Here is a 25,565-nt window from a genome sequence, read left to right as displayed (position 1 = left end):
GATGATAAGGTTGGGAGGGGTCAGGGAGAGCTAGGGCAGGGGCCCTTAGTAGGGCATCCTGCAGTAAAGTGAATGGCGGTGGACAGTGGCCAGGTGGGTGAGGGGCCCCATGGGAGTCTCTCTGGCTGCCTGGGATAGGGGCTTGGTTGTGATGGCAAAGTTAGGGATCTAGTGACAGAAGAATCCCATCAGTCCCAAAAATGAGAGAATCTGGTCTGCTGTGGTGGGGGCTGTATGTCCCGCAGGGCTTGGATTCTGTCAGAGATGAAGGTCTTAGACCCCGGGCTGAGTTATACGCCCAAATACACCACAGTGGGAGAGCATAGCTGAGTCTTAGATGGGGAAACATGGTATCCCAGGGAGCCGAGGAAGTTCAGGAGCAAAGAGCATTGGGACAGAGGCTGGGGGCGGGGGGTGGCTACAGAGAAGAAGGTCATCTACACCATGGAGAAGTGTGCTAGGACGGGTCAAAGGTGGAAAGATCCTGAGCCAAGGCTTGCCCCAAAAAACAAGGGCTTTCCCAGAAACGCTGAAGGAGAACAGGCCATGTAAGCTGTCTAGAGGACCGGGTGTCGGGATCCTCCCGTGAGGGCAAAGAGGAAGTGTGAGTCAGGTGTAAAGGGACAGTCTTTCAGGTTCAGGACAGTGGGAGGCAGCAGGAGGAATGTTAGACCGGAGGTTGTAGTTGTTAGCCACTGGGTGGGTTGGAATAACTGCCTCATTAATGAGCTGGAGGTCTTGAACTAAAGAGTAAGCCCTGTAAGTAAGAGGACTTACGCACAGGAAGAATGGGGGTATTGCAGGATGAGTCCCTGAATCAAATGTCCCTGAGATGAGAGACAGGTGATAATGGGCTTAAGGCCTCAGCAATGGGCTTCAGAAATAGGAAACTGGGGTCCGGAAGGGAAGGAGGAGGGGTCCTTAAGGTGAGCTAGGACTGGCTGGGGGTGAGTAGCAGCCACCAGGGTGGAGCTATCCCATGCTTGGGGGTCAGGTAGATACGGGAGGGTAGGGACAGGACAGGCTGGGGTAGGAAGCTGTGAGGCTATTAAGGGGAGAAGAAGGTGGGAATCAGGAGAGAGTGGGGGGGGCCAAGGTGAGTGTGGCCCCAAAGCGGCTGAGAATATCAGGACCAAGTAGAGGTACAGGGCAAGCGGGTCTGACTAGAAGAGTGTGAGAAGAATCGCCCCGCAAGAATGCAGGGAGGTGGGGCTGGAGAGATGGTTCAGCAGTCAAGAGCACTGACTGCTCTTCCAGGGATCCTGGGTTCAATTCCCAGCATCCATAAAGTGACCCCCAACCATCTATAGTGGGATCTGTAGGGAAGTGACAGGGTCTTAAGGGAAAGGAGGGAGTTCCTTCCACCCTCGTGACAGAAATTGGCAAGGGACCTGTGGGACCCAAGTGAGAGGTTAAAACAGAATAGGTAGCTCCTGTGTCCAGCGGGAAGGCATGGACTTACCTGGTTCCTGGAGCATTACCCGAGGCTCAGAGAGGGCAAAGTCTGGGCTGCATCAGCCCTCCATCAGGTTGAGGAGTTTGAAGGCTGGAAGAGTCTCAGATGCTGCTGTGGGTGAGGCTGGACCTCTGTGGAGTGGCATGGAGGATGAACCCCTGGGAGGGCATTCCGATTTCCAGTGTCCAGGTCGTTGGCAGATGGGGCATGGCCTCACTGGTGGCTGAGGCTCAGGGCAATACTGTGACCAATGGCCTTCCTGGCTGCATTTGTAACAGGATCCTGGTGTGGTTGACTTGGGCTGAGCTCTGATTGATGGAGCCTCATGGACAACTTCCCTTGTCTTCCTTGTGGGGGCGCCAGTGGCCGCAGGACAGCCGCCAAGGAGTGGGCTTGAAGGTAGCCTTCCGTTGTAGTTGAGCCTGTTGGGAAGATTCTGCTGCTTCCTCTCAGGCATTAAAAACCTTAAAGGCCGCTTTCACCAATTCCTGTCTGGGGGTTTTGGGACCCTCCTCTGGCCTTTTAAATTTCTTTCTAATATCTGGAGCTGACTGAGAAATGAAATGGGTGGCCAGGACCTATGGGTGGCTGGGTCAAAGCGAGTCTCTCATAATCGATTTAGAAAAATGGCCAGATATTTGTCAGCTCTCTGCATAATCTCTAAGAGTTTATCAAAATTAATAACTTAGTCCAAGACCATTTCCATATCCTGAAGGAGGCAGTGGACCATGAGGTCCCACCTCTGGTGGCCGTTCTGACCTGGCTGCTAGTCCCAGTAAGGCTCTGTAGCTGGCACCGCCACGTCACCCACAGGGACCGGATCTTATTGTCACTAGGTGGGTTTGGTCTGCATATGTCTCGCTGCTGCCTGAGCTCAACCGCGCTCCTCCGCAGTGAGAGTGAAGGCCTGGACGACATGAGGTCATGTCAGGTCAGAACATAGGCTTGGGAAAGAGGCTTGATATAAACAGAAGGATTAGCAGATAAGGAACCCAACAGCTTCTCTATCTGTGAGAGGTCCTGAAGGGGGGCGTGGACTCGAACAATCCCATCAAGCAATCCCTTTGGCTCCAGCCACCTCTCACAAAGGGCAGAGGAGGGTAGGAGTCTGCTGAGACCAGGTGTGAGAAGATACTGGAGAGGATTCGGGAGGCAGAGGGGTAGGCCATTGTGTAGTAGGGGACCAGGGTGTAGGTTGTGGCATTGAAGGGTAGGGAGGGGTAGAGGGAGGGAGAGGAAGAGAAGAAGGTGGGTAAGGAGGAGAAAGTTGGTCCTTGACCTTTGTCCTGGAGGAGGAAGAAGGGGAAGGGGTGGATAGAGGGAGGGATGTTGGCCACTGAATTGTACATGTGGCAGTGTGTGTGTGTGTGTGTGGTGGGGGATGGGTAGGCAGGGTTGGGGAGAGTGGGGAGGAGGGCAGGTCAGGCAGAATGTTCAGGGCCCCAGTTCCCAGATAGGTGGGACCCTAGCCATGACCCTAGCCAACAAGACCTGAGCCATGGGACACAGGCTGGAGAAAGAAAGGTGGGAATGTAGTCCCCAGAAACCATGGACATAGGGCAGTTCTAACCATTTCTTTCCATGCTGGCAAAATTTTCAAGATCACAGACGATGGTAAATTCAAAAGTTCCCTCCAGTGGCCATCTTGATTGGTTATCAAGAGCATAGTATGGGCAGGCCTTAGTGCACAGAGAAATCAGGCATTCAGAATGTATGGTATCGGATAGCCCCAATTTGAATAGATTTTGTAAAAGGCACCCTAAGGGTGTTTGGGGATCTGGTCTAGACCCGAAGCTGCCCATTTCACAAGCCTGTGCTGGAACCCGAAGTCTAAAGCAATGTGTCCACTGTGGTAGGCTTTGGGTCAAAAAAAAAAAAAAAGGGTGTGTGTGTGTGTGTGTGTGTGTGTGTGTGTGTGTGTGATATGTCCTTGAGCAGAACATCTTCTGTGGAGGGACCCCAAAACAGCATGACCACACAGCTGCCATGACAGGCTTAGAGGCCCACACACAGATTCTGGCAGGCAACACCTGGATCCAGGAAAAGTCATAAACTGACTCCACCCAGTGGGGCCTGCATCTAAGGGAAAACACCTGGCATTGCAAACATTCCCTATACCCCTAGACAAATGTCAGCCAGTCAGGGTCCTGAACCCTGGAAATCCCCTCGCCCCAACCTCTACTATGTTAAAAACCCCACCCTGCCAGGGCTAAAAACCCCACCCTGCCAGGGCTCTAGGCTCTCTGCTGCATTGGACAGAGAGCCCAAGCTCTGAGCTTGGAAATAAAGGCTCTTTGCTTTTACATATGGGATTGGTCTCTATGGTGATTTTTGGGGGGTCCCTGCGATCTGGGAATAACACTTCCACAGAAGGGGTCCCCCAGAACAAAGCCAGTCTTCGCTCTAGTAGCAGGTTGGGGATCCTGGCATGGCCACATCTTTGGCAGGGTGCCCCAAAAGTCAGAAAAGACCCCCAGGCCTCTAAGGCAATGAATTGGAAAGGGCAACTTACTGGACCAAAAGCCAAGCTAGCCTACAGGAGGGTGGGTGTGAGGAGAGGAGTGTTTTCCCACGGTGACCAGGGGCTGATGGGGGAGGAAGTGGGAGGAGCGAGTGAGGATCAACCCCTTCCCAGCCAGCGCACCAGATGAAAGGTTTCTGTACCTCAATATTAAGCCTCTCTGCCAACACAGTAATCCAAATCAAGCTGAATTAAGAATTAAAAGTCCAGGTTTAATGAGAAAAATGCTCCCAGATGATTTTTCGGCCCCCAGAGAGGAGACAGGGAGAAGAGACCAAAACACCATATGGCTGGTCCCTGGGGCTCAGTTTAAAAGCCCTGTAGGTGTGGTCTTGAGCATCTCTGGGGGAGGAGCCACCGTTTGGCAGGTTTTCTGAGACAGGGCAGGGTTTGGAGGGGGAGGGGGGAGGAGGAAGGCTGAGTGGGGCTTCCACCTCAACAGTGGTCCTAATTCTCACCTGGTGGGGTTAACACCTCTCTTCCTCCTCACTCTGGTTTTCTAAGGAACAAGTCTAGGCTCTTGTGCCCCTTAGGCAAACCCTCTACTGATGAACAGGTCCCAAGCCTCTCACTGGTGGATCTGAGGCTCCAGGGCCCAGCCAGGCCTCCAGTAGTCTTTTATTCTTTAGTTATTATTTTTAATATTTATTTATTTAGTGCTATGTGTATGAGTGTTTGCTTGCATGTATGTATGCACATTGTGTACCTGGTGTCCTTGGAGGCCAGAAAAGGAAATTGGATCCTCTGGAACTAGAGTCAATAGAAGGCTGTGAGCTGCCATGTGGGTACTGAGAGGTGAACCCAGTTCTCTGTGTCAGGTCCAAAGGAAACTCCATCTCACCAAGTTCTGATAGTTAGACAAAAGCCAGTATTCTTCAGGAGCTTGTGGAGCTGGATCCCTTCCACCAAAGAAGCCACTTCCCTTCTCACTGGCAGGAGGGGCAAATGACTATCTGTGGTGCCGATTAGCATCCCAAAGTGGATTCTGGCCTCCAGGCTCCCTCAGTAACACCAGTGCCTGAGTTCAGGCACTGAGTCCATCCTGGCATCCTAACTCTTCTCAGCTCCTGCCTCCCGCTCCCCAAACTTCTCCCAGTTCAGGAGCATCCCTCCCCATAGCTACTCGCTTCCTGTAACTGTGACTTCAGCCGGGAGCTTTCCTGGCCCTCACCTTGGTTTTCTCTTTGACCCTCGCTCTCTTTCTCCTCATCCCCCCAGCCCCCTCTGCTCCTGCTTCTCTCCTGGACAGGCCCTGTCTGCTGACCATGTTCAGTCTGTCTCTCTCTATGCTCCAGGCTCTTCCACATGCCTCTGGCTGTTCTCTCTCATATCCACAACACAAACTTTCTGTGTACCCATCCCCTGAGTGGTCACGTCATCAGTTTACAGACTCTAGAGGAGCAGCAGATTCTTTTTTTTTTTTAATGTTTTATAAAATCTTTATTGACAGATAATTCACATAGTATAGTGTTCCTGTTTGCACAATTTGATAGTGTAAAGATTCTGTCCTTGATTATGTCATCAGCCTGCGATGGTGTCCCAGCCTAAAAAGCGGGCAGGCCTTCTGTGCACATCTTTCCTTTTTCCACACTCTCCCTCCTCCTTGCGGTCCTTTTTCTCTCTCCCTCTCTCCCAATAAAGCTCAAAAAGGTAACTATGGTGCACTGACTCTACCATTGAACACTCTCCTCTGCCGTTGGCATGGCCGCCGTGGGCAGCAGCTAGATAGACTTTAGTCCAGCATCCTCAGAGGCCCATGACACCATCACCACTTCCTGCTTTAGAACATTGCTGTCTTCAGGTTTTTTTTGAATGCCAAATGCCATTTATTGAAGGAGGGAGGAGGTCTTAAATACAGGCTTACAGCATGATGGGGGAACCCCGGAGGGCAGAAGTTCACTACTGATGTTTTACAATCTTGCATCTAGGCTGTTAGCACTCAATATGCAGGATACACAGACAAGGAACTTCCCTTAAGCATTTAGGAGGGTGGAACCCAGCAGGGAATTAGCATAGGGAGGACATCAAGGTCAAGGTCAGCAAGCAAGGTAACAGTTACCCAAAATGGAGGCAAGGGCCCTACAAGTTCCCCCTCTTTTACTAAAAAATGAGCTTCTGACTTAGGTTGCATGGGACGTCAGCAGGTCACCTTACCCGTCATGGAGAACTGAGCAGCAGATTCTGAGAACTGAGCCAGCTCTCCAGGCACTTATTATTTATTACATCTTTTAAATTTGATTTTTATCGGGGACTATGGAGATCCAGTCTCACGATAGTCCCCTCCCAGGGTCCAGGAAGAATCTACAACCAGCTGATAATGTAATCATTGATGAAATGAAATGAATCTACACTAAACTCCTTATCCATACACCTTATTATTCTGTGAGAGTTCTCTCTCTACAAGCTTCTATTCTGCTCTCGTGCCTAGCTCCTTTCTTGCCTGATTTCTCTCTATATTTACCTACTGTCCCCTTTAAGTTCTATCTTAATCCCTTCATCTAGCTCTGTCCCATCTAGGATCTCGTCCATCTTGTTCTTTCCCCTATCAGCTCCTCTCCCATCTCCTTCTCTCTCATCTTGTTCTTCCCTGTCTGGCTCTTCCTCTTCTCCCATCTCATTCCTCTAGTACTCTCTTCCAGCCCTTCAGTCTAGTTCTTCCTCATCTCGGTTTGTTCCTCTCCAGTTCTTACCCATCTAGTTCTCCCATTCTCTTTTCTCTTCTCTGTCTCACCCTCCTCTAAGTCTCCTTGTCCCCCTCAGCTCCCTCATCTCTCAGGTACTCAGTTATAAACCCAAGCAATAGCGATCCTCTGGCTGAGTAAGATCGCCAGGCTTGAATTCTTACAAGATCATAAAGGCAGGTAAGAATTTTCCTCAGGCAGTGACCACCAGGCTTTCTTTTACAACCCAAAAAGGGAGTGGTAAAGGAGGAGGTTAACTGAGAGCTAGTGACCGGTTAGTATATTAAGAAGGGAACTTATTAACCCTGGACTTTTAAATTATAACCTGTTTTTATGTTCAGACTATCTGTGTATTATTTCTCCTGCAGTTGTACATGAAATATTTTTACATTAAAAAAGGACAAATACTATGGAATTGTATTACATGAAATATATAGAATATACAAATTCATACAGACAGAAAGATTAGACGTTATCTCAAGATATAGAAGAAATAAATACAGAGCAATGATTTACTAAGTTCAGAATCTCTGTTTTGTGTGATGGAAAAACCCCACAAATGGACAGTAGTATCAGGACATAATATCATAAATGTAATAAATCAATACAATTAATGTAATTAATTTAAAAAAGAAGGGAATTTATGTGCTCAGTCTACATTCCTAGAAGTGGTTAGGTAAGAAGTTAGGAGTCTATAATGTTAGTGAGGTTGTGTAAGAAAGGAGGGTCTCACCAGGCGGTGGTGGCGTACACCTGTAATCCCAGCACTTGGGAGGCAGAGGAAGGCAGATCTCTGTGAGTTCGAGGCCAGCCAGGGATACAGAGTGAGTTCCAGGAAAGGTGCAAAACTGCACAGAGAAATCTTGTCTCAAAAAAAAAAGAAAGAAAGAAAGAAAGGAAGGAAGGGAGGGAGGGAGGGAGGGAGGGAGGGAGGGAGGGAGAGAGAGAGAGAGAGGAAGGAAGGAAGGAAGGAAGGAAGGAAGGAAGGAAGGAAGGAAGAAAGAAAGGAGGGTCTCTGCTTAAATTGCACACGAAATGAAGCTATCCACCTGACCTAGGAGACAGGCGTTGTTTCTATAAAGTTGTTACCTTAGTTTAGGAGATCGTTTGGCCTTGGATACTTGACAGATATTTTAGATAAATACACCGTTAGGAGTTCTTGGAAACACACATAGCATACAAGAAAATCATTGTAGGAACCAGCTAATTTATATACAAAAGCTAAAATATCACCAAGACTTCTTAAGCTATGGCTTGACCTTTGGAAAAGTTCTTGACTTTTCAAAGTAGTAGCTCTTGTGATAGTACCTGAGGCCTGCAGCAGATTTTTTTTTTTTTTTTTTTGAGACAGTCTCACTATGTAGCCCTGGCTGTCCTGTGCTGTGGGATGTCTTTCTGTATGTTGCGAATATGTTTTGCTTTCGTTGGTTGATAAATAGGGCTGATTTGTCCTGTTTCCAGGCAGAATACAGCTAGGTGAGAAAGAAGGGTGGAATCTGGCAGATACCAGCCAGCCACCCAAGCAGCAACATGCCATCAAACCCATAATTTAATTTAGGATGCAAGAGCTAGCTAGTAATAACCTGAGCCACTGGCCAAACATTTATTATTAATATAAGCCTCTGAATGGTTATTCAGGAATAGGTAGGTGGGAGATATTCATTTGTTTATAGTCCTGAAACTTGATATGTAGTCCAGGCTGGCCTTGAACTTACAAAGATCCACTCCAAGTGCTGGGATTAAAGGCGTACATCACCATGCTTGGCTCTTCTTACTAAATTGCCCAGGCTGGCCTTAAACTCACTCTGTAGCCAAGGCTAACCTTGAACTTGCCATCCTCCTGCCTCAGCCTGTCAAGCAGCTGGGATAACAGGGCTGTCTCTTCAAGCCTGACTGGCCTCCTCCTCGTATTCATCTTCTCCTTTCTCTGTCACTTTCTCATTCTTCTCTGTCTCTTTCTCTCTTTACTCACAGAGAGGTTTTGAACTCATGATTCTACTGCCTCAGCCTTTCAGTTACTGGAATTATAAGCATTTGCCTCCAAGTTTAATTTTCTTTAGAGACAGGTTCTGTTTAGCCCAGGCTGACCTCATATTTAGCCAACAATGACCTTGAACTCCTAACCCCCTTGCCTCTGCCTCCCAGCTGTTGGGATTACAGGCATGCACCCTTGTGCTCAGCAGCTCTCCTGGGCACGTGCGTATGGAGACCAGAGGTCCATGTAGTCAGCTGTCTCCCTCTACCACTCTCCACCTTGTTTTTTTGAGGCAGGGATTGATTGGCTAGATTGGCTGGCCAGCAAGCCCCCCCCCACCACCACCACCATGGACCTCACTGTATTCCCCGGCGCCAGGACTGCCATAGATTGCTCCATGGCCGGGTGTGGGGACAGGACTCAAGTCCTCACACTTGGGCTTCAAGTGGTTTTCCCACTAGGCTGCCTCCCAACCCCTGCTGAGTGTGTTTTCAATCCAGACACACCACAGCAGCGGTCCTCAACTTCCCCAGTGCCGCTGCCCTTTAGTACAGTTCTCACGTGGTGACCACCAACCATAAAGTCAATTCTTGCTACTGTTATGAATCGTAACATAAACATCTGATATACAGGATATCTGATATTCGACCCCCAAAGGGATTGTGACCCGCAGGTTGAGAACCACTGCTCTGGAGCCCAAGGCAAGAGGATTATTTGAGCTTAGTAACATTATGAGACCTCGTTTCAAAAGAAAAAGAAGGCTGGGGAGACAGCTCAGCAGATAAAGACACTTGCCACCAAGCCTGTGGACCTGTGTTTGATCCCTGAGATGCATCTGGTGGAAGTAAAGAACTGACTCCTGTAGGTTGTCCTCTGACCTCTGAATTCATACTATGTATGTGGGCAAACGCACAAATAAATTAGCTAATTAAAATGTAAGAAGAGAGAGAAGCCTCTCCTCCCAAAAACAAAAACAAAAGAATGGGCATCCTGAGAGGCTGGCAGAGCCACTCACATAGGACAGCATGTTTCTGTTGTAACTGGCTGTCCTTCCAGACCCTCACAAATCATTTCTGTCCCTTCCTGTTGCTCAAGAAAAAATGTGTGGTTAATAAGTCTCAGAAAAGAGAACTGAAAGTCAAAAGCAGAAGTGTGGAGGTGTCAGGAAAGGACGGGTGTGGTTTGCCCACACCGCTCTCCCAAAGTCTGGACAGACAGCACACATCTTAAACAGTCAGGTTCCGGACACACACACACACACACACACACACACACAGAGGACCGCTCTGTGTTTCAGTAGGTAGTGGGGCGTGAACAGGGCGGAGTCGCAAAGGGGAAAAAGAGGCCACAGGACATCTCAGCCTAGCACCAGTCCCTGAGATGTCGCCACCACAGGTGCTGCTGTGCCTGCTGTTCCTGGGGAATTTGGAGCGTGCAGGGGCCACACTGATCCGGTATGGAGACCCCCACCCCACTCCCGACAGATTCCCACCACTTGCCCTTGAATACTGGGCCTGGCCTTGGTGCTGCAAGAATCCAGATTCTTTTTCAGGGTCCCCAGACTTTACTCCTTTTTAAAAACGAGTGTGTGTGTGTGTGTGTGTGTGTGTGTGTGTGTGTGTGTGTGTCCGTCTGTCTGTCTGTCTGTCTGTCTGTCTGTGATGGTGCATGCAGGGAGGTCAGAGGACAAAATGTAGGTTCTCTGAATCTAGCTCAGGTTCAGATTGTGAGGTTTGGCAGCAAGGTTCCTTATCCTCTAAGTCATCTTAAAGACCTGGGTCCCCAACTCTCAAACTGGGGTCTCCGCCCTGAGAAATTCAGCATAATACCTCCTAGTATCCCACACTTTCTGGTTGTTTGGTCTTTGTTTGGTTGGTTTTTGTCCAGACTGGGTCTCATGTAGCCCAGGCTGGCCTCAAACTCCCCATGTAGCTAACAATGACCTTGAACTCTGGGTTCTATGTTTCCTCCTCCCAAGTGCAGGAATTCCTGGGAAGAGAACCTGGGGTTTTGTGCTATGCAAGCGCCGTACCCACTGAGCCACATCCTTTGCCACAGCCCCACATTCTTTTTAAAGACAGGTCTCACTATGTAACTCTGGCTATACTAGAACTCACTATGTAAAATAGACTGGCCTTGAACTCATAGAGATCCCCTGCCTCCGTCTCTGAAGTGCTGAGATTAAAGTCATGGGCCATCATATATTTTTTTTTCCCAAGACAGGGTTTCTCTGTGTAGTTTTGGTGCCTGTCCTGGATCTCGCTCTGTAGACCAGGCTGGCCTCGAACTCACAGAGATCCACCTGGCTCTGCCTCCCCAGTGCTGGGATTAAAGGCGTAACCCGCTTTTACTTTATCTGGCCTTTACAGGAGTTGTGGGAATTTGAACTTGGACCTCTGTGCTTGTGTGGCAAGTGCTCTACCCACTAATCCATCTCCCAGCCTTGGGCCACCACAGATTTAAGTCCAGGGTACTCATTTGGCTAGGTGGGGTGGAGTGGTAGCCCAGCATTCAGGGAGGCTGAGGCAAGAAGGTGGAGTTCCAGGGCAGGGAGATACTGTCTACAGAAGCCAAGAGCTAGGGATGTGGCTCAGTGAGGAAACACCTATCTAGTAGTCACTAGGGTCTCCATTCGGTGTCCAGTGCCACAGTGTCCAGCTGCCCCTCCTCATCCAATCAGGATTCATTTTGTGAGGAGTTTCCTTGGCCCTGAGTCCTGGTGATCTGGCTTCAAGGCTCAAGCCCTCTGACTTTCCCCCATTTCTCAGAGACCGTTGTCTGTGGTCTGGAAACTCTGATACCCCAGATTCTCAGCTTCTGAGCATGCCTGTTTCAGGAAGGCCTCCCCATGAGTGACCCCACACCTCGTCTGATTCTTCTCCCAGTTTCTCCCCTTCTTTTCTTCTACCACTCCCAACTCTTTTTTTCAAGTGAAAATAGCCAAGTGCCCCGCTCTCCTTTCATGAGGCTTTTTTCAAATTTATTTATTTATTTATTTTTCTATTATCAGCTTGACACAGTATAAATTCTTATCCTAATAGTGAAATGTTTCACTGAGGCTTGCTCAGTAATTGAGTAAACCCAAAACTTATTATAAGCCACAGTCATCCCAGGGTCCCCCATATATATATATAGTCTCCATGGTTCTGTACTCCCAACTCTTGATAGGGGCACCTTTCCAGAAAGCATTTCTTGTCTTCACACTTGAGACACTCTAAGGCCTCTTCAGGCTGAATCACGGGGCTGGGTGTGGTGTTAGGGGTGAGCAATGGCCAGAGGGCAACCATGCCTGGTTCTATTAACCTGTTTTGTGTTTTTGTTTTCTTTTTTAAAAATCTATTTATTGTGATGCGCAGTACATGTGCATGCACAGCACATGTGTGGAAGTCAGGGGGTATCTTTCAGGAATGAGTTCTCTTTCTACCTTACGGGCCCTAGGATTGAACTCAGGTCATCAGACTTGGCAACAGTTCCTTTGCCCTTTGAGCCATCTCATCAGTGCTGACTCTCTCTCTCTCTCTCTCTCTCTCTCTCTCTCTCTCTCTTTCTCCCTCCCTCCCTCCCTCCCTCCCTCCCTCCCTTCCTCCCTTCCTCCCTCTCCCTCTTCCTTTCTTTTTGTGGTCCCATGTAGTCCGGACTAGCCATAAACTGGATATATAGCCAAGGATGAGCTTCTGATTCTCCTGCCTCAACCAATCCAGGTGTTCACCACCATGCCTGATTTATGTGGTCATGAGAGTGGAAGCCAGGGCTTCTTGTATGCTAGGTGAGCCCTACCAACTGAGCCACACCCCCAACCCCTTTTAGCCTGATTTTTTAACTCAATTCCACAGACTTCCAGTGCCACGCCAAGAGCTGTGGATATACACTGCTCTCTCAGGGCCAAGAGCAGAGGAAACACCTAGGTCATCCTGGGACACAATCCCAACTCGATCTACCCCAGGCTAGCAAAACAGAACTAGAAGACCTACATTTGAACCAGCCTTTTGATCAGGCCTAGAGAAGCCCTCAGCTCAAGGGCCAAGTCCAACAGATCTTCAACCAGCTCTCGTGATGGGATCTTACAGAAGCCCTACCCATTCATTTGCACAGTGGCTTTCACTGCATAACTGCCATGTAAACAAGTTGGGTTTTGTTGTTATTTTTGGATTTTTTTAAACTGAAGAAAACATATGTGTATGAGTGTTTTGCCTTGTCTTAGGGTTTCTACTGCTGTGATAAACACCATGACTAAAAGCAGCTTGGGGAGGAAAGGGTCTATTTCAGTTTCTAATTTTCAGGTCATACTCCTTCAATGAGAGGAGTCAGGGCAGAGTGATGCAGATGAAGGAATCCTGATTACTAGTTTTCTCTCATAGCTTGCTCAGCCTGCTTTCTTACACATGCCAAGACCACATGACCAGGGATGGCACTTCCCACAGGAGCTGGGCAATTCCACATTAATCATCAATCAAGAGAATGCACCACAGGCTTGTCTACAAGCCAGTCTAGTGGGGCATTTTCTCAATTGAGTTCCCCTCTTCCAAAATAAGTCTAGTTTATATCAAGCTGACGTAAAACTAGCCAGCACAACTGACTCCTTGTCAATTTGACACAAAAATACATCAGTGTTAAACCATAACCTTTCCTTTCTTGTTCATCCCCAAGATCTCATATTAATATTAATATCACAAGATTAAAACATCCTAACTTTTAAAAAGTCCCACAGTCTTTAAAAATCCAAACTCTTTAAAAGTTCAGTCTTCAGCTGGGCAGTGGTGGCCCACATCTTTAATCTCAGGACTCAGGAGACAGAGGCAGGTGGATCTCTGTGAGTTCCAAGCCAGCTTGGTCTACAGAGTGAGTTCCAGAACATCCAGGGCTACACAGAGAAACCCTGTCTTGAAAAACAGAACAAAAAAGAAAATTTCAGTCTTCTAAAAATATCCAAACTCTCCTTCAAAAGTTCAAGCCTCTCTAAAATAATCATAGTCTCTAAAACATCCATAGTCTCCTTAAAATTCCAAAGTCTCTTTAAAAGTTCAAAGTCTCAACTGTGGGCATCTGTTAAATGAAAACAAGTAAAGTATTTCCTTATTTCAAGAAGGAAGAGGCAGGGCACAGTCACAGTGAAAGCAAAGCAAAATCAAAGTCCAGCAGTGTGAAATCAGCGTCAGCCATCTGGGACTCACATTCTAGGCTCCAGAGGCCTTGAACAGCACACACACTTCATCTCCTAAGCTCAGGCAGGCTCCACTGCACAACTGCTGTGGTCATCCCTTGGTGGTTATCCCTTGGTACTAGCATCTCCAAAATGCTGGGTCTCTGCAGCTGGGCTGCATCTTTACCAATAGCCTCTTTGGGGTGCTCTTCGGGGACTCTGACTCTTGCCACTTGGTGCTGAGCCGAACCTACTCTCCATGATCCCTTCAATCCTGGGTCTTGCACTGCAACTGAGGCTGCCCCTTCACCAGTGGCCTCTTCTGGCTGCTCACAGAGCCTTGCTTCAGCGCCTTCAAATCCAGTCTCACTCTGGAAACTCGAACACACTGCCAAGTTTGTCTAGCAGCACAAGGTACATCTGTACCTCCCTCTGGACCATAGTTCCTTGTGTGAACCCGAGGAAACACTTCCCAGAAGATTTCACCCCAGTGACGCTGCTTCCTCCTCCTCTTCCTCCTCCTCTTCCTCTTCTTCAACAGGGTCTCACTGTGCAGCCCTGGTTGGCCTAGAACTCTCTATGAAGACCAGGCTGGTCTTAAACTTACAGAGATCTGCCTGCCTGACACTCAATATCTGCTGGGATTAAAGGCATGCTGGGATTGGGTATGCACCACCATGCTGGAACCTGGTCTCTTTTTAATTACTGATAATTTCTCAACTTCAGCTAAGCAGCATCAAGTGTCTCTGCAAAGCGAAGTTTCATAGTTCTTAATTAAAAATACCACCTGAGCGGCCTTGACAGAGTTTGTTGTTATTGTTCTGATTTGGTTTTTCGAGACAGGGTTTCTCTGTGTAGTCCTGGATGACCTAAAACTCACTCTGTAGACCAAGCAGACCTCCAGCTCACAGAGATCCACCTGCTTCTACCTCCTGAGTGCTGGGATTAAAGGTATGAGCCACCACCATACAAGCCAGACCTCTATAGTCTGAGTTGCTTTCAACAAGCTTAGCTTCCAAGTTTCTGCAAAACAGCCCACTGAGCTCTGAGTACTCAACAGCTTTTTTTAATTAAAGAGTTATTATTTATTTATTTTAAAGTGTATTTATTTATTATGTATACAGTGTTCTGCTTTCATATATCTCTTCAGGCCAGAAGAGGCAGCCAGATCTCATTACAGATGGTTGTGAGCCACCATGTGGTTGCTGGGAATTGAACTCAGGACCTCTGGAAGAGCAGCCAGTGCTCTTAACCTCTGAGCCAGCTCTCCAGCCCCTCAACAGCTTTTTCAGCCAAAAGTCCACCACAATCCTTCCCGAAACACAAAGTCAGATCTGTCACAGCAATGTCCCATGAACCTGGGACAAATTTCTATCTTAGTTAGTGTTTCTGTTGCTGTGATAAAATATCATGACCAAAAGCACCTTGGAAAAAAACGGTTTATTTCACTTTTCAACGCTCGGGTCACAGCCCATCAATGAGGGAAGTCAAAGCAGGAACCTGGAAGCAGGAACTCAAACAAAAGCCATGGAAGATCACTGCTTGCTCCTCTTGGCTTGCTCAACCTGTTCTCTTATATAACCCAGGACCACCTGCCCAGGGTTGACATACCCCATGGTGAGCTGGGACCTCCCACATAAAAAAATGCACCATAGGCATGCCCACAGGACAGTCTGATAAGGGCATTTCCTCAGCTGAGGTTCCTTCTTCCAAAATGATTCTAGCTCTGTCAGGTTGACATAAAAACTTGCCAGCACATGCCTGCACATGTATGTATGTGCGCTGTGTACATGCCTGGTGCCCACAGAAGCTAGAAGAGGGCCTTGGATCCCATGAAGCTGGAATCAGAGATGGTTATGGGCCACCGTGTGGTGCTGGGAATCAAACCTGGGTCCTCTAGAAAAGCAGCACTGCTACCTGAGCCATCTCTCCAACCACGATTTTTATTACTCATCCTATTCCGTAGGCCAGGGTGGTTCGGAACTCATGGCAATCCTGTTATATTAGGGATTGTATATGGATTAGAGGCTTTCAGCACCATAGTTATTTATGACAGAGGCTGAGGACAGGCAAAGCCTTTACAGGATAACGCCACCAGTCATCAGACACCACTGTGAAGCAGAGGCAGGAGAATTGCTACAAGTTGGAAGCCAGCCAGGGCTATATAGCAAGACCTGGTTTCCCTTCCCACTCCCCCCCCCCCCCAACAGAGAAAGAAAGGTGCGTCCGACACCACTGATCTAATGGACCAGGCTTCATGCTAATTCTGAGAAACACTGATGGCAGGAGCTTCTTCCCCTTTCGTTGTGGTGGAGCCAGGTCTGGTCTACTTATGTTTCACAGAAGAGCAAGCTCAAGCCATCACTTCTCCAGTCAGACCTGTCCTTACTAAGCAGATCTTCCTGTCAACTACTGAAGGAGAAGCTGCAGTTGTGGCGTTCAAAGATGTGGCCAGAGTTTTCTTCCTTCCTTTTGCCTCCTTTACTTCCTGAGAGTTTCTTTTTTATGTTTTTTTTTCTTCTTCCCTTTGCGGTACTGAAGACTGAACCCACAGTCTTGTGCATGTTAGGTAAATACTCTACCACTGAGCCACACCCCAGCCCCTCACTGGGGGATTCTAGGCAGGGGCTCTACCACTGAGCCACACCCCAGCCCCTCACTGGGGGATTCTAGGAGGGGCTCTACCACTGAGACACACCCCCAGCCCCTCACTGGGGGATTCTAGGCAGGAGCTCTACCACTGAGCCACACCCCAGCCCCACACTGGGGGATTCTAGGCAGGGGCTCTACCACTGAGCCACACCCCAGCCCCTCACTGGGGGATTCTAGGCAGGAGCTCTACCACTGAGCCACACCCCAGCCCCACACTGGGGGATTCTAGGCAGGGGCTCTACCACTGAGCCACACCCCAGCCCCTCACTGGGGGATTCTAGGCAGGGGTTCTACCACTTAGCCACACCCCAGCCCCTCACTGGGGGATTCTAGGCAGGGGCTCTACCACTGAGCCACACCCCAGCCCCTCACTGGTGGATTCTAGGCAGGGGCTCTACCACTGAGCCACACCCCCAGCCCCTCACAGGGGGATTCTAGGCAGGGGCTCTACCACTGAGCCACACCCCAGCCCCTCACTGGGGGATTCTAGGCAGGGGCTCTACCACTGAGCCACACCCCAGCCCCTCACTGGGGGATTCTAGGCAGGAGCTCTACTTTTTACTTAAAAAAAAAAAATCATCTTTAAAAACATCTAAATTCTTGGTCTGGAGACATAGCTCAGTGGTTAAGAGCACTGGCTGCTCTTCCACAGGACCTGGGTTCAGTTCCCACCACCCACATGGCAGCTCACAATTGTCTGTAACTTCAGTTCCAGGAGATCTAGCACACTCACACAGACATACATGTAGGCAAAAAACCCAATGCACATAAAAAAAAAAAAAATCTTGGGCTGGAGAGATGGCTCAGAGGTTAAGAGTACCGACTGCTCTTCCAGAGGTCCTGAGTTCAATTCCCAGCAACCACATGGTGGCTCACAACCACCTGTAATGAGATCTGATGCCCTCTTCTGTATACATAATAAATAAATCTTTTTAAAAAAATAAATCTTGGCTGGGCAGTGGTGGCGCACGCCTTTAATCCCAGAACTCCAGCAGCAGAGGCAGGAGGAATGTTGGGATTAAAGGCGTGCGCTGCCGCCGCTGCCGCCGCCACCACCACCACCACCCGGCAGTTTATACGTCTTTATTACATTTATTTAATGTGTGTGTGTGTGTGTGTGTGTGTGTGTGTGTGTGTGTGTGTGTATGCACTGGCTTGTATGAGTGCATGTGGAGGTCTGAGGACAACGTGTAGAAATCAGTTCTCTCCTTCCACGCTGTAGGTCTGGGGATCAAATTCAGGTCCTCAGCTTTACCCACTGAGCAGTCCTGCAGGCTGCAAATCTCTCTCATCAATGTGCCCCTTTCTGCCATGCTTAGGAAAGCCTCCCTCTTCTCAATTAGGTTCTATTTAGACATAAATATTTTCTATTGCCCCTTAGAATTTTCACATCAGTCTTTATCACATCTGTGATTTATCTTAACATGAAGGGTGAAATTGTCTTTGACATTTATATCCCCCACCCCCAAGCATGGGGAACAGAGTCTCACCAGCATGCATGAAGTCACCAAGAATTCACATCACAATGGCAGGTTTTTAGCCCCCCACCCCCTCACTGAGGTCCACATAAAAAATTGTCAGTGAAGGGCTGGAGAGATGGCTCAGTGGTTAGGTGCACTCACTGCTCTTCCAGAGAATCCAGATTTGATTTCCAGCACCCACATGGCAGCTGTCTGAAACTTCGGTTTTAGGGGATCTGACACCCTCTTCTGGCCTCTGCAGGCACCAGACATGTACACAGTGCACAGATACACATGCAGACAAAACACCCATACACGTAAAATAAAAGATTTTTTTTCTTTTTCACCAGAGCTGAGGACCGAACCCAGGGCCTTATGCTTGCGAGGCAAGCGCTCTACCACTGAGCTAAATCCCCAACCCAAAATAAAAGATTTTTAAATCTAAAAAAAAAAAAAAAAAAGTAAATGTAATGTCAAACCAGGGTTTCTTTTTTGTTTCTTCTGGCAGTACAGGAGATTGAAATTATAGCTTAATTCCTGCTAAACTTACATGTAATTTAAATCTTCTATATATTATTTTTGATATTTTATATATCCTTCTGTTTGTCTGGTTTTGGTTTTCCGAGACAGGGTTTCTCTGTGTAGCCCTGGCTGTTCTGGATCTCAATCTATGGACCAATATGGCCTCAAACTCAGAGATCCACCTACCTCTGCCTCCTAAGTACTGGGAATAAAGGTGTGCACCACCACTCCCTGGCCTATAATATTTTATATATTATACTTTCAATCACTATTTTTAATTATATGCTCATGTGTGGGTCTTCATGTAGGTGTGTGCAGGTAAGTTCAGCACTGCTGGAAGCCAGAAGTGGGTGCTGGATCTCTTAAAGCTGGCGTGAAGTGGTGGTTGTGAACCTCCCGATATGGGTCCTGGGAACTGATCTCAGGTTTTCTGCTGGATCCCAAGCGTTCTTAACCACTGAACCATCTCTGCAGCTTCCCCTTCCCACCATCTTTTGGTTTTTTGCAATCTTTGGAACCCGCTGGGAGTGGTGGCACCTGGGATGGCTTTCCTTAAAGTACCTGGATAGCGTGGGCCTTTGTGTCTGCACCCTGGGGATGCATGGCTTCCTCTGCGGGCTGTGAAGTTGTCCTCAGCAGCATGCCTTGGTCATTGTGGAGCTGCAGTCAATGACTGCCACTGCAGGACCCCGGGGACAGTTACCTTCCGGTCCCATGGAGGACATCTATCACAAACGAAGGTCTCCTGGATGCATGGCTTTTTCACTGCCCAAATTCTCTCTCTCTAGAGTCCCTCTTCGCCGAGTCCACCCTGGACACAGGATCTTAAGCCCACTGAATGGATGGGGACAGCCAGCGGAGCCTCCTAGGGCCTCCACCTCTGGTGACAAGCCCATCTTTGTGCCCCTGTCTAAGTTCATGAACGTGAGTCCCAGTCCCCACATTCCCGCCCTTGAGGCAGAATACCCAACTCTTCACTTATCCTGTGTCCCCTTGTGTCACCAGACCCAGTATTTTGGAGACATTGGTTTGGGAACGCCTCCTCAGAACTTCACAGTGGTCTTTGACACGGGTTCTTCCAATTTCTGGGTCCCATCTATGAGATGTCATTTCTTCAGTTTGCCCTGCTGTGAGCTCCCCTGGGAAGAAGGCCGAAAGGGGTGATGGGAGAAGAGGGGCTTGGTCTCAGTATCTCCCAGGCTGTCCTTGCAGGTGCTGAGTCTCCCATCCCCTGAGTGACACCTATTTTATCTCCTAAATTAGGGTTTCACCATCGGTTCAATCCCAAGGCCTCCAGCTCCTTTCGACCCAATGGGACCAAGTTTGCCATTCAGTATGGGACTGGGCGGCTGAACGGAATCCTGAGCCAGGAGAATCTAACTGTGGGTGACTTCAGCCACACAAGACTTCATCTTAGAACTTAGGGTCTACCACCGCCTGGTTCAGGGAGGGGTTTGAAGAGGCAGGCTCTCAGGGGAGAGGGGGAAGGGATTCTTGAGAGGAGGTTGGGTCTCCTAGGATCAGGACGAGGGGCATGATCTGCTGGGCGAGGGGTGGGGCTTCTTAGAAAGAGGTGGGGTCTCCTAGGAAAGGAGATAGGATTTCTAGAGAAGAGATGGGGTCTCCTTAGCAAGAGGATTCGGCTTCTTGTGAAGGGGTGGGGCCTCTTGAGAAAAGGGGTAGGACTTCTAAAAAGGGAGGCTTCCTTTGCAAATAAGCATGGCCTTCCCAGAAGTGGAGCTTCCTGAGTAGTAGGGCAGAACCTCCTGAGCAAATGTGTATGGTTTCTTAGGAAGAGGCTTGGATTCTCATGTAGACCATCTAGATTCTTTTCCCAAAGCCTCCAAGCAGATTCTCAGCCATAGGAGGGTAATGTCTTTCTAGAAGTAACTGGTCCCACCTCAATTTATCCTAGATTGGAGGAATCCACGGTGCTTCTGTGACATTTGGAGAGGCTCTGTGGGAGCCCAGCCTGGTCTTTGCTTTTGCTCGCTTTGATGGGATCCTGGGTCTCGGTTTCCCAACTCTGGCTGTGGGAGGAGTTCGGCCTCCACTGGACAGGATGGTGGAACAAGGGCTGCTGGAGAAGCCCATCTTCTCCTTTTACCTCAACAGGTATTGGATGGGACTTGTCTCCATACCCAAGAGTCCAGCTGTTGCTAAAATCCTTTCCTTTAAGAGGTCCCAATACTTAGGCAGCCTCCCACCACAGTTCACTCTGGGGAACCAATGAATGCATTCAGCTTCCTTACAGAGCATAGGTGAGGGGTTACTCACAGTGGTGGTGCTCCTCCCCCTAAAAAGCTGCCCCAGGAGGGATGGGGGGGGGTTCCTTGTAGCTCCATAGATGGAGCTTCCCTTAATCTGCATACTCTAGCCCCTCTCCCAGGCCACTAGCAATTGAGGCAGAGCTGCATGAGAGGGAGCAGCTGGATATTCAGGTGAGGGTCTTATAACCCTCCTCACCCTTCCATGAGGGAATGTAAACAGTCAACAAGCCCATCTAGGATGAACTTTTTCAAGGGGGCACAGCTTAACTCCCAAGATAGTGGTTGTTTGGCTTGGCACACAGTCAGCTACACCACCAGCCTGGAGAAATCTCCTTCAGGAAGTCCCATTATTAACACAGGAAGTCCTGTGGTCCTTGAAGGAAGTCAATCTCCCAACACAAGAGCTTTCACCTGCATTCAGGAAAATGCTTACCCAATATAGAAACACAAGAGGAAAGAAACCCCACAACCTCTCAGAACATACCAGTGAAAATCACCCTGGGTTCACAATGCCCCAGGTTTTGAAATCAAACAGGAAATTGCATGCCCATTCAACAAGTACTCCACTTAAGGACCCTTGCTTCAACCCAAGAGAGTGCATACTCTGCTGGAGAGCACTGCCTAGAGTTAGGATTGCTCATTATTCATCAGCTTTTAGGAGGCACAACCGTATACTCAAAAGCCCCCCCGCCCCCCCTGCCCCCGTACTAGATATGGAGGTACATGCCTGTCATCCTAACACTTGGGAGGTGGAAGTGGAAGGATCAGGAGTTCAAGGTCATCCTTGTCTTGTTTCCGGTCCCCATACTTAGGACCTGCCCATATCCCTCTACCCTACTGTCTTGGTTAGGGTTACTGTTGCTGTGATGAAACGCCACAACCAAAAGCAAGTTGGAGAGGCAAGGTTTATTTGGCTCCCACTTCCCCATCACCGTTCATCACTGAAGGGAGTCAGGGCAGGAACTCAAACAGGAGGAACCTGAACACAGGAGCTGACGCAGAGGCCATGGAGGGGTGCTGCTTACTGGCTTGCTCCCCATAGCTTGCTCAGCCTGCTTTCTTATAGAACCCAGGACCATCAGGCCAGAGGCGGCCTCACTCACAACAGGCTGTGTCCTCCCACATCAAACACTAAGGAAATGCCCTCCAGGCCTGCCTATAGCCCAATCTTATTGAGGTATTTTGTCAATTGAGGTTCCCTACCTACTCTCCAGTGACTCTATCCAGTGTCAAGTTGACATAAAACTAGCTAGCACACCCACCTAGAAGCCAACTGGCAGGAAGCCCCATCCCTGCCTGGCCACCTCTGGGACCAATAAATGAAATACCAGCCTCTTACTTCACTTTGCCTCTGCAGAGATTCTGAAGGGTCTGATGGAGGAGAGCTGGTCCTGGGGGGCTCGGACCCAGCCCACTACATACCTCCCCTCACCTTCATACCAGTCACCATCCCCGCCTACTGGCAGGTCCACATGGAGAGGTGAGGAACTTGGACTCGTGGGGCTTGAGCTGAGGGTCTGGACATCCAGGCCCTGCCTCTGATGACAGCTCCTGCCCCATCCTCCCTCACAGTGTGAAGGTTGGGACAGGGCTGACTCTTTGTGCCCAGGGCTGTGGTGCCATCCTAGACACAGGAACATCTCTAATCACAGGACCTAGTGAGGAGATCCGGGCCTTGAATAAGGCCATTGGGGGATTTCCCTTCCTGGCTGGGCAGGTGAGACCACTCCTAGTTCCGATGGGTGTGCTTCAGAGGATCTTGGGGGTTTGGTGGCAGACTCTGGGTGGGCAGCTGCGGCCTAAAGCGTGAAAGCAGCTAACCAGGAAGTAAATGAGGAAGGGCAGGTGGACCTGGAGGTCTGAGTGATGAGGTGGCAAGGCAGTAGGAGGAAGCTAGCACGCTCTCCAGGTGGGTGGGAGAGAAAAATGTAGAGCTGGACTTAAGAGGAGAAGCCTACCTAACGGGAGGTCCTGAACAACCGACTGCCCAATATAAGCTGAACTCTGGAGCACTAGGGATCCACCCAAGCCACGTGAGCGGAGCAGGAACCGTCTGCCTACTTGCTCTGTTCCCCTTCTTCCGCAGTACCTCATTCAGTGTTCCAAGATCCCAGAGCTTCCCCTGGTCTCCTTCCGCCTTGGTGGGGTCTGGTTTAACCTCACAGGCCAGGACTATGTCATTAAGGTAAGGCGACTGCCATGTGACACCAGAGTACCAAAACGGCTGCAGAGGGTAGAGCTGGGGCTCTCCTTCCCCAGGGCTGGACATCCAGCACAGGAACTCGGCCTTTAGAGAGGGTCTCGCTGTGTAGCTTGGGCAGACCCAGACCTGCTAATATAGAGCAGGTTGACCTCAAACTCAGAAATCTTCCTGTCTCTTCCTCAAGTGCTGGGATTAAAGGTGTGCGCCCAGGAACTCGGCCTTTAGAGAGGGTCTCGCTGTGTAGCTTGGGCAGACCCAGACCTGCTAATATAGAGCAGGTTGACCTCAAACTCAGAAATCTTCTTGTCTCTTCCTCAAGTGCTGGGATTAAAGGTGTGCGCCAACATGCCCAGCCTGAACTTTGCCTTTCTTTTTCTTCTTCTCTCCCTTTCAACGACTTTTATTTATTTTCTGCATGTGCACACTTGACTACAGCATGTGTGTGGAAGTCAGAAGACAATTTTAAGGAATCGATTTTCTCTTACTATGAGGGGGTCTGAGGACAGACTTAGCAGCAAGTACCTTTACCAGCTGAGCCATTTCGCCGCTCCCCTTTTCTTTCTTTCTTTTTTTTTGAAAATGGGTTTAAGTATGTAGCCCAGGCTGGTCTTGAACTCCCCACCCTCCTGCCGGAGTCTCCCGAGTGCTGAGATCACTGGATGGTGGCACCATGCCCACGTAGCAACACTCCTTGCCCCTTCTGGGTGCAGGGGGGACAATCAAACTCAGATTCCAGTGACACCCAATTTCGTCCGTGTTGTCACCTTGCAGATTCTTAAGAGCGATGTTGGCTTCTGCCTGTTGGGCTTCCAGGCCTTGGACATTCCGAAGCCTTCAGGACCCCTCTGGATCCTCGGAGACGTCTTTTTGGGGCCCTACGTGGCCGTCTTCGACCGAGGGGACAAACACATCGGCCCGCGCGTGGGTCTGGCGCGTGCTCGGTCTCGTGCAACTGGACCGGAAGAAAGAAGGGTTGCTCAGGCGCAGTTCCTCAGAGGACAGCCTAGTTAGGGTACATGCACACAGGACCACAGAGGCTAGCTTCTTTCCAATTAAAAGAAAACGAAATTCACTTTCCATTGAAGGAATCCACTTTGGTCCCTTTCGGGAAAAATGAATGTCTGATCTCTGGAGTTGAGAAAGAGATGGGAGGGAAGAGAAGCATCCTATTTCGCGCTCGGCCCGCCAGTGAGAGGTCGGGAACAACAATCCCCATGAAGCCTCTGGCCACCACTACCGGTAGTCAAAGGCCCGTGCACCGCGGAGCATCACGGATTTTGTAGTTCTCTCCCTGTTGGCGTCCTGCAGAGGGCGGCCACAGCCACAAGTGTAGGAGGTGACAAGTCAGGTGACAGCGACAGGTGGCAGTAGGGGTGAAATCGACAAAGGGTTTGTTTTAAGGAGAGAGGTCACCATCCTGCGGACCTTGGGTCTGTCATAAAGGCGGACCTTGAAGACCCAGGATTGTGAGGGTCAGAGGCTGTCCCTCCTCCAGTGGCGATGTCATAGGCTCCACCCGCAGTCCCTTGCTGCCCAGAGGTGCTGGGGCCTGGTCATCACTACCCCACCGCCAGATCCCTTCAGTTCCTTCCTAGACTCGGCAGAGCTCACGTTCTGGGCATGAACAGACAGTCTGTAGCTCAGCTTGTGAGACAGTGGACTTGGGAGACAGACAGGACCAAAGATTGCAGCGGAAGGTAAACACCCCCCCTGGGGGGGGGTTCAGAGCTTGGGAGAGGGGGCAAGGTACTTTTGGACTGTTTGTTGTTGGTTGGTTGGTTGGTTTTATTTTTTCAAGACAGGATAACTGTATAGCCCTGGCTGACCTGGAACTCAATCTGTAGCCCAGGCTGGCCTGAAACTGACAGAGATCCACCTGATCCACCTGCCTCTGCCTCCCTAGAGCTGGGATTGAAGGCGGTGCCACCACCACCCAGCTGTGTGTGTGGGGGAGCCGTCCAGCTGTGGAGGGGGAGGAGGGCGGGCAGGGAGGCATAGGCAGGGGGTCTCCACAGTCTCAGCTTCACTGAGACTCTTGGATTTTTCACTGATGGGAAGGGAGGTAGGGGGTGGAGCAAAAAGTAATCTTAGAAGTCCAGGAGGGGGAACTGGCCTCTAGTGACTTGGCCTTGGGAATAGGGGAGGGGACAGCAGGAGGGGACGCCAGGGATGACAGAGGGTGTCCAGGGAAGGGATGAGGATGGGTGAGGTGGACCAGGACTGAGAAAAATCTCAGGAAGTAGGCAGACATCCTTCCTGCATTTCCTCAACTCAGATTTGAATCTGTTCACCTCTGGATGCCCCATCCAGTTATGGTCAAAGGGTGGTGGTGACTCTCCTGACTCTCCCAAATCATGACACGGAGACATCATTAGTTATGAATGCTCGGCCTTAGCTTAGGCTTGTCCCACTAGCTCTTTCTTTTTCTTTTTTTGGTTTTCTGAGACAGGGTTTCTCTGTGTAGTTTTTGGTGTCTGTCCTGGAACTCGCTCTGTAGACCAGACTGGCCTCGAACTCACAGAGATCCACCTGCCTCTGCCTCCCAAGTGCTGGGATTACAGGTGTGCACCACCACCGCCTGGGCCCCATTAACTCTTATAACTTAATTTGACCTGTTTCTCTTCATCTACGTTTTGCCTCAGGACTTTTTACCTTTCATTCTGTATGTCCTACTATTCTGCTTCC

General features: G+C 49.5%; 1 protein-coding gene and 1 long non-coding RNA gene across 3 annotated transcripts in view; one reads left to right on the top strand and one right to left on the bottom strand.

Moving 5' to 3' along the window:
• LOC118576756 overlaps nucleotides 1-25,565 on the bottom strand; it is a 39,500-nt gene that overhangs the window by 11,341 nt on the left and 2,594 nt on the right. The window contains exon 2 of one of the 2 annotated variants that reach the window (XR_004943985.1): nucleotides 1,463-1,878. This is a non-coding gene — a long non-coding RNA (uncharacterized LOC118576756). Of the gene's footprint in view, nucleotides 1-1,462; nucleotides 2,362-25,565 lie in introns of those variants that run through there. The other variant, XR_004943984.1, reaches the window with a different exon arrangement.
• Nucleotides 9,879-23,941, top strand: Napsa (napsin A aspartic peptidase). Its single transcript, XM_036176975.1, has 9 exons — nucleotides 9,879-10,087; nucleotides 19,196-19,331; nucleotides 19,413-19,536; nucleotides 19,671-19,789; nucleotides 20,323-20,522; nucleotides 22,035-22,157; nucleotides 22,250-22,394; nucleotides 22,764-22,862; nucleotides 23,652-23,941. Exons 1-9 carry the CDS (start codon nucleotides 10,014-10,016, stop codon nucleotides 23,889-23,891), a joined length of 1,260 nt encoding a protein of 419 aa, XP_036032868.1. The 5' UTR covers nucleotides 9,879-10,013; the 3' UTR covers nucleotides 23,892-23,941.

This window comes from Onychomys torridus, chromosome 1, assembly GCF_903995425.1.
Source record: "Onychomys torridus chromosome 1, mOncTor1.1, whole genome shotgun sequence".
Taxonomy (NCBI): Eukaryota; Metazoa; Chordata; class Mammalia; order Rodentia; family Cricetidae; genus Onychomys; species Onychomys torridus.
Note: the sequence above shows the minus strand (reverse complement) of the source record. Positions and strands in the feature narration are given on the sequence as shown.

Bases quoted from the DNA above. Each gene is read 5' to 3' on its own strand.
- Napsa (XM_036176975.1), top strand. From the start codon at position 10,014: ATGTCGCCACCACAGGTGCTGCTGTGCCTGCTGTTCCTGGGGAATTTG. The intron at 19,332-19,412 runs GTGAGTCCCAGT...TTGTGTCACCAG, and splicing joins CCCTGTCTAAGTTCATGAAC to ACCCAGTATTTTGGAGACAT. The intron at 19,537-19,670 runs GTGAGCTCCCCT...CTCCTAAATTAG, and splicing joins TTTCTTCAGTTTGCCCTGCT to GGTTTCACCATCGGTTCAAT.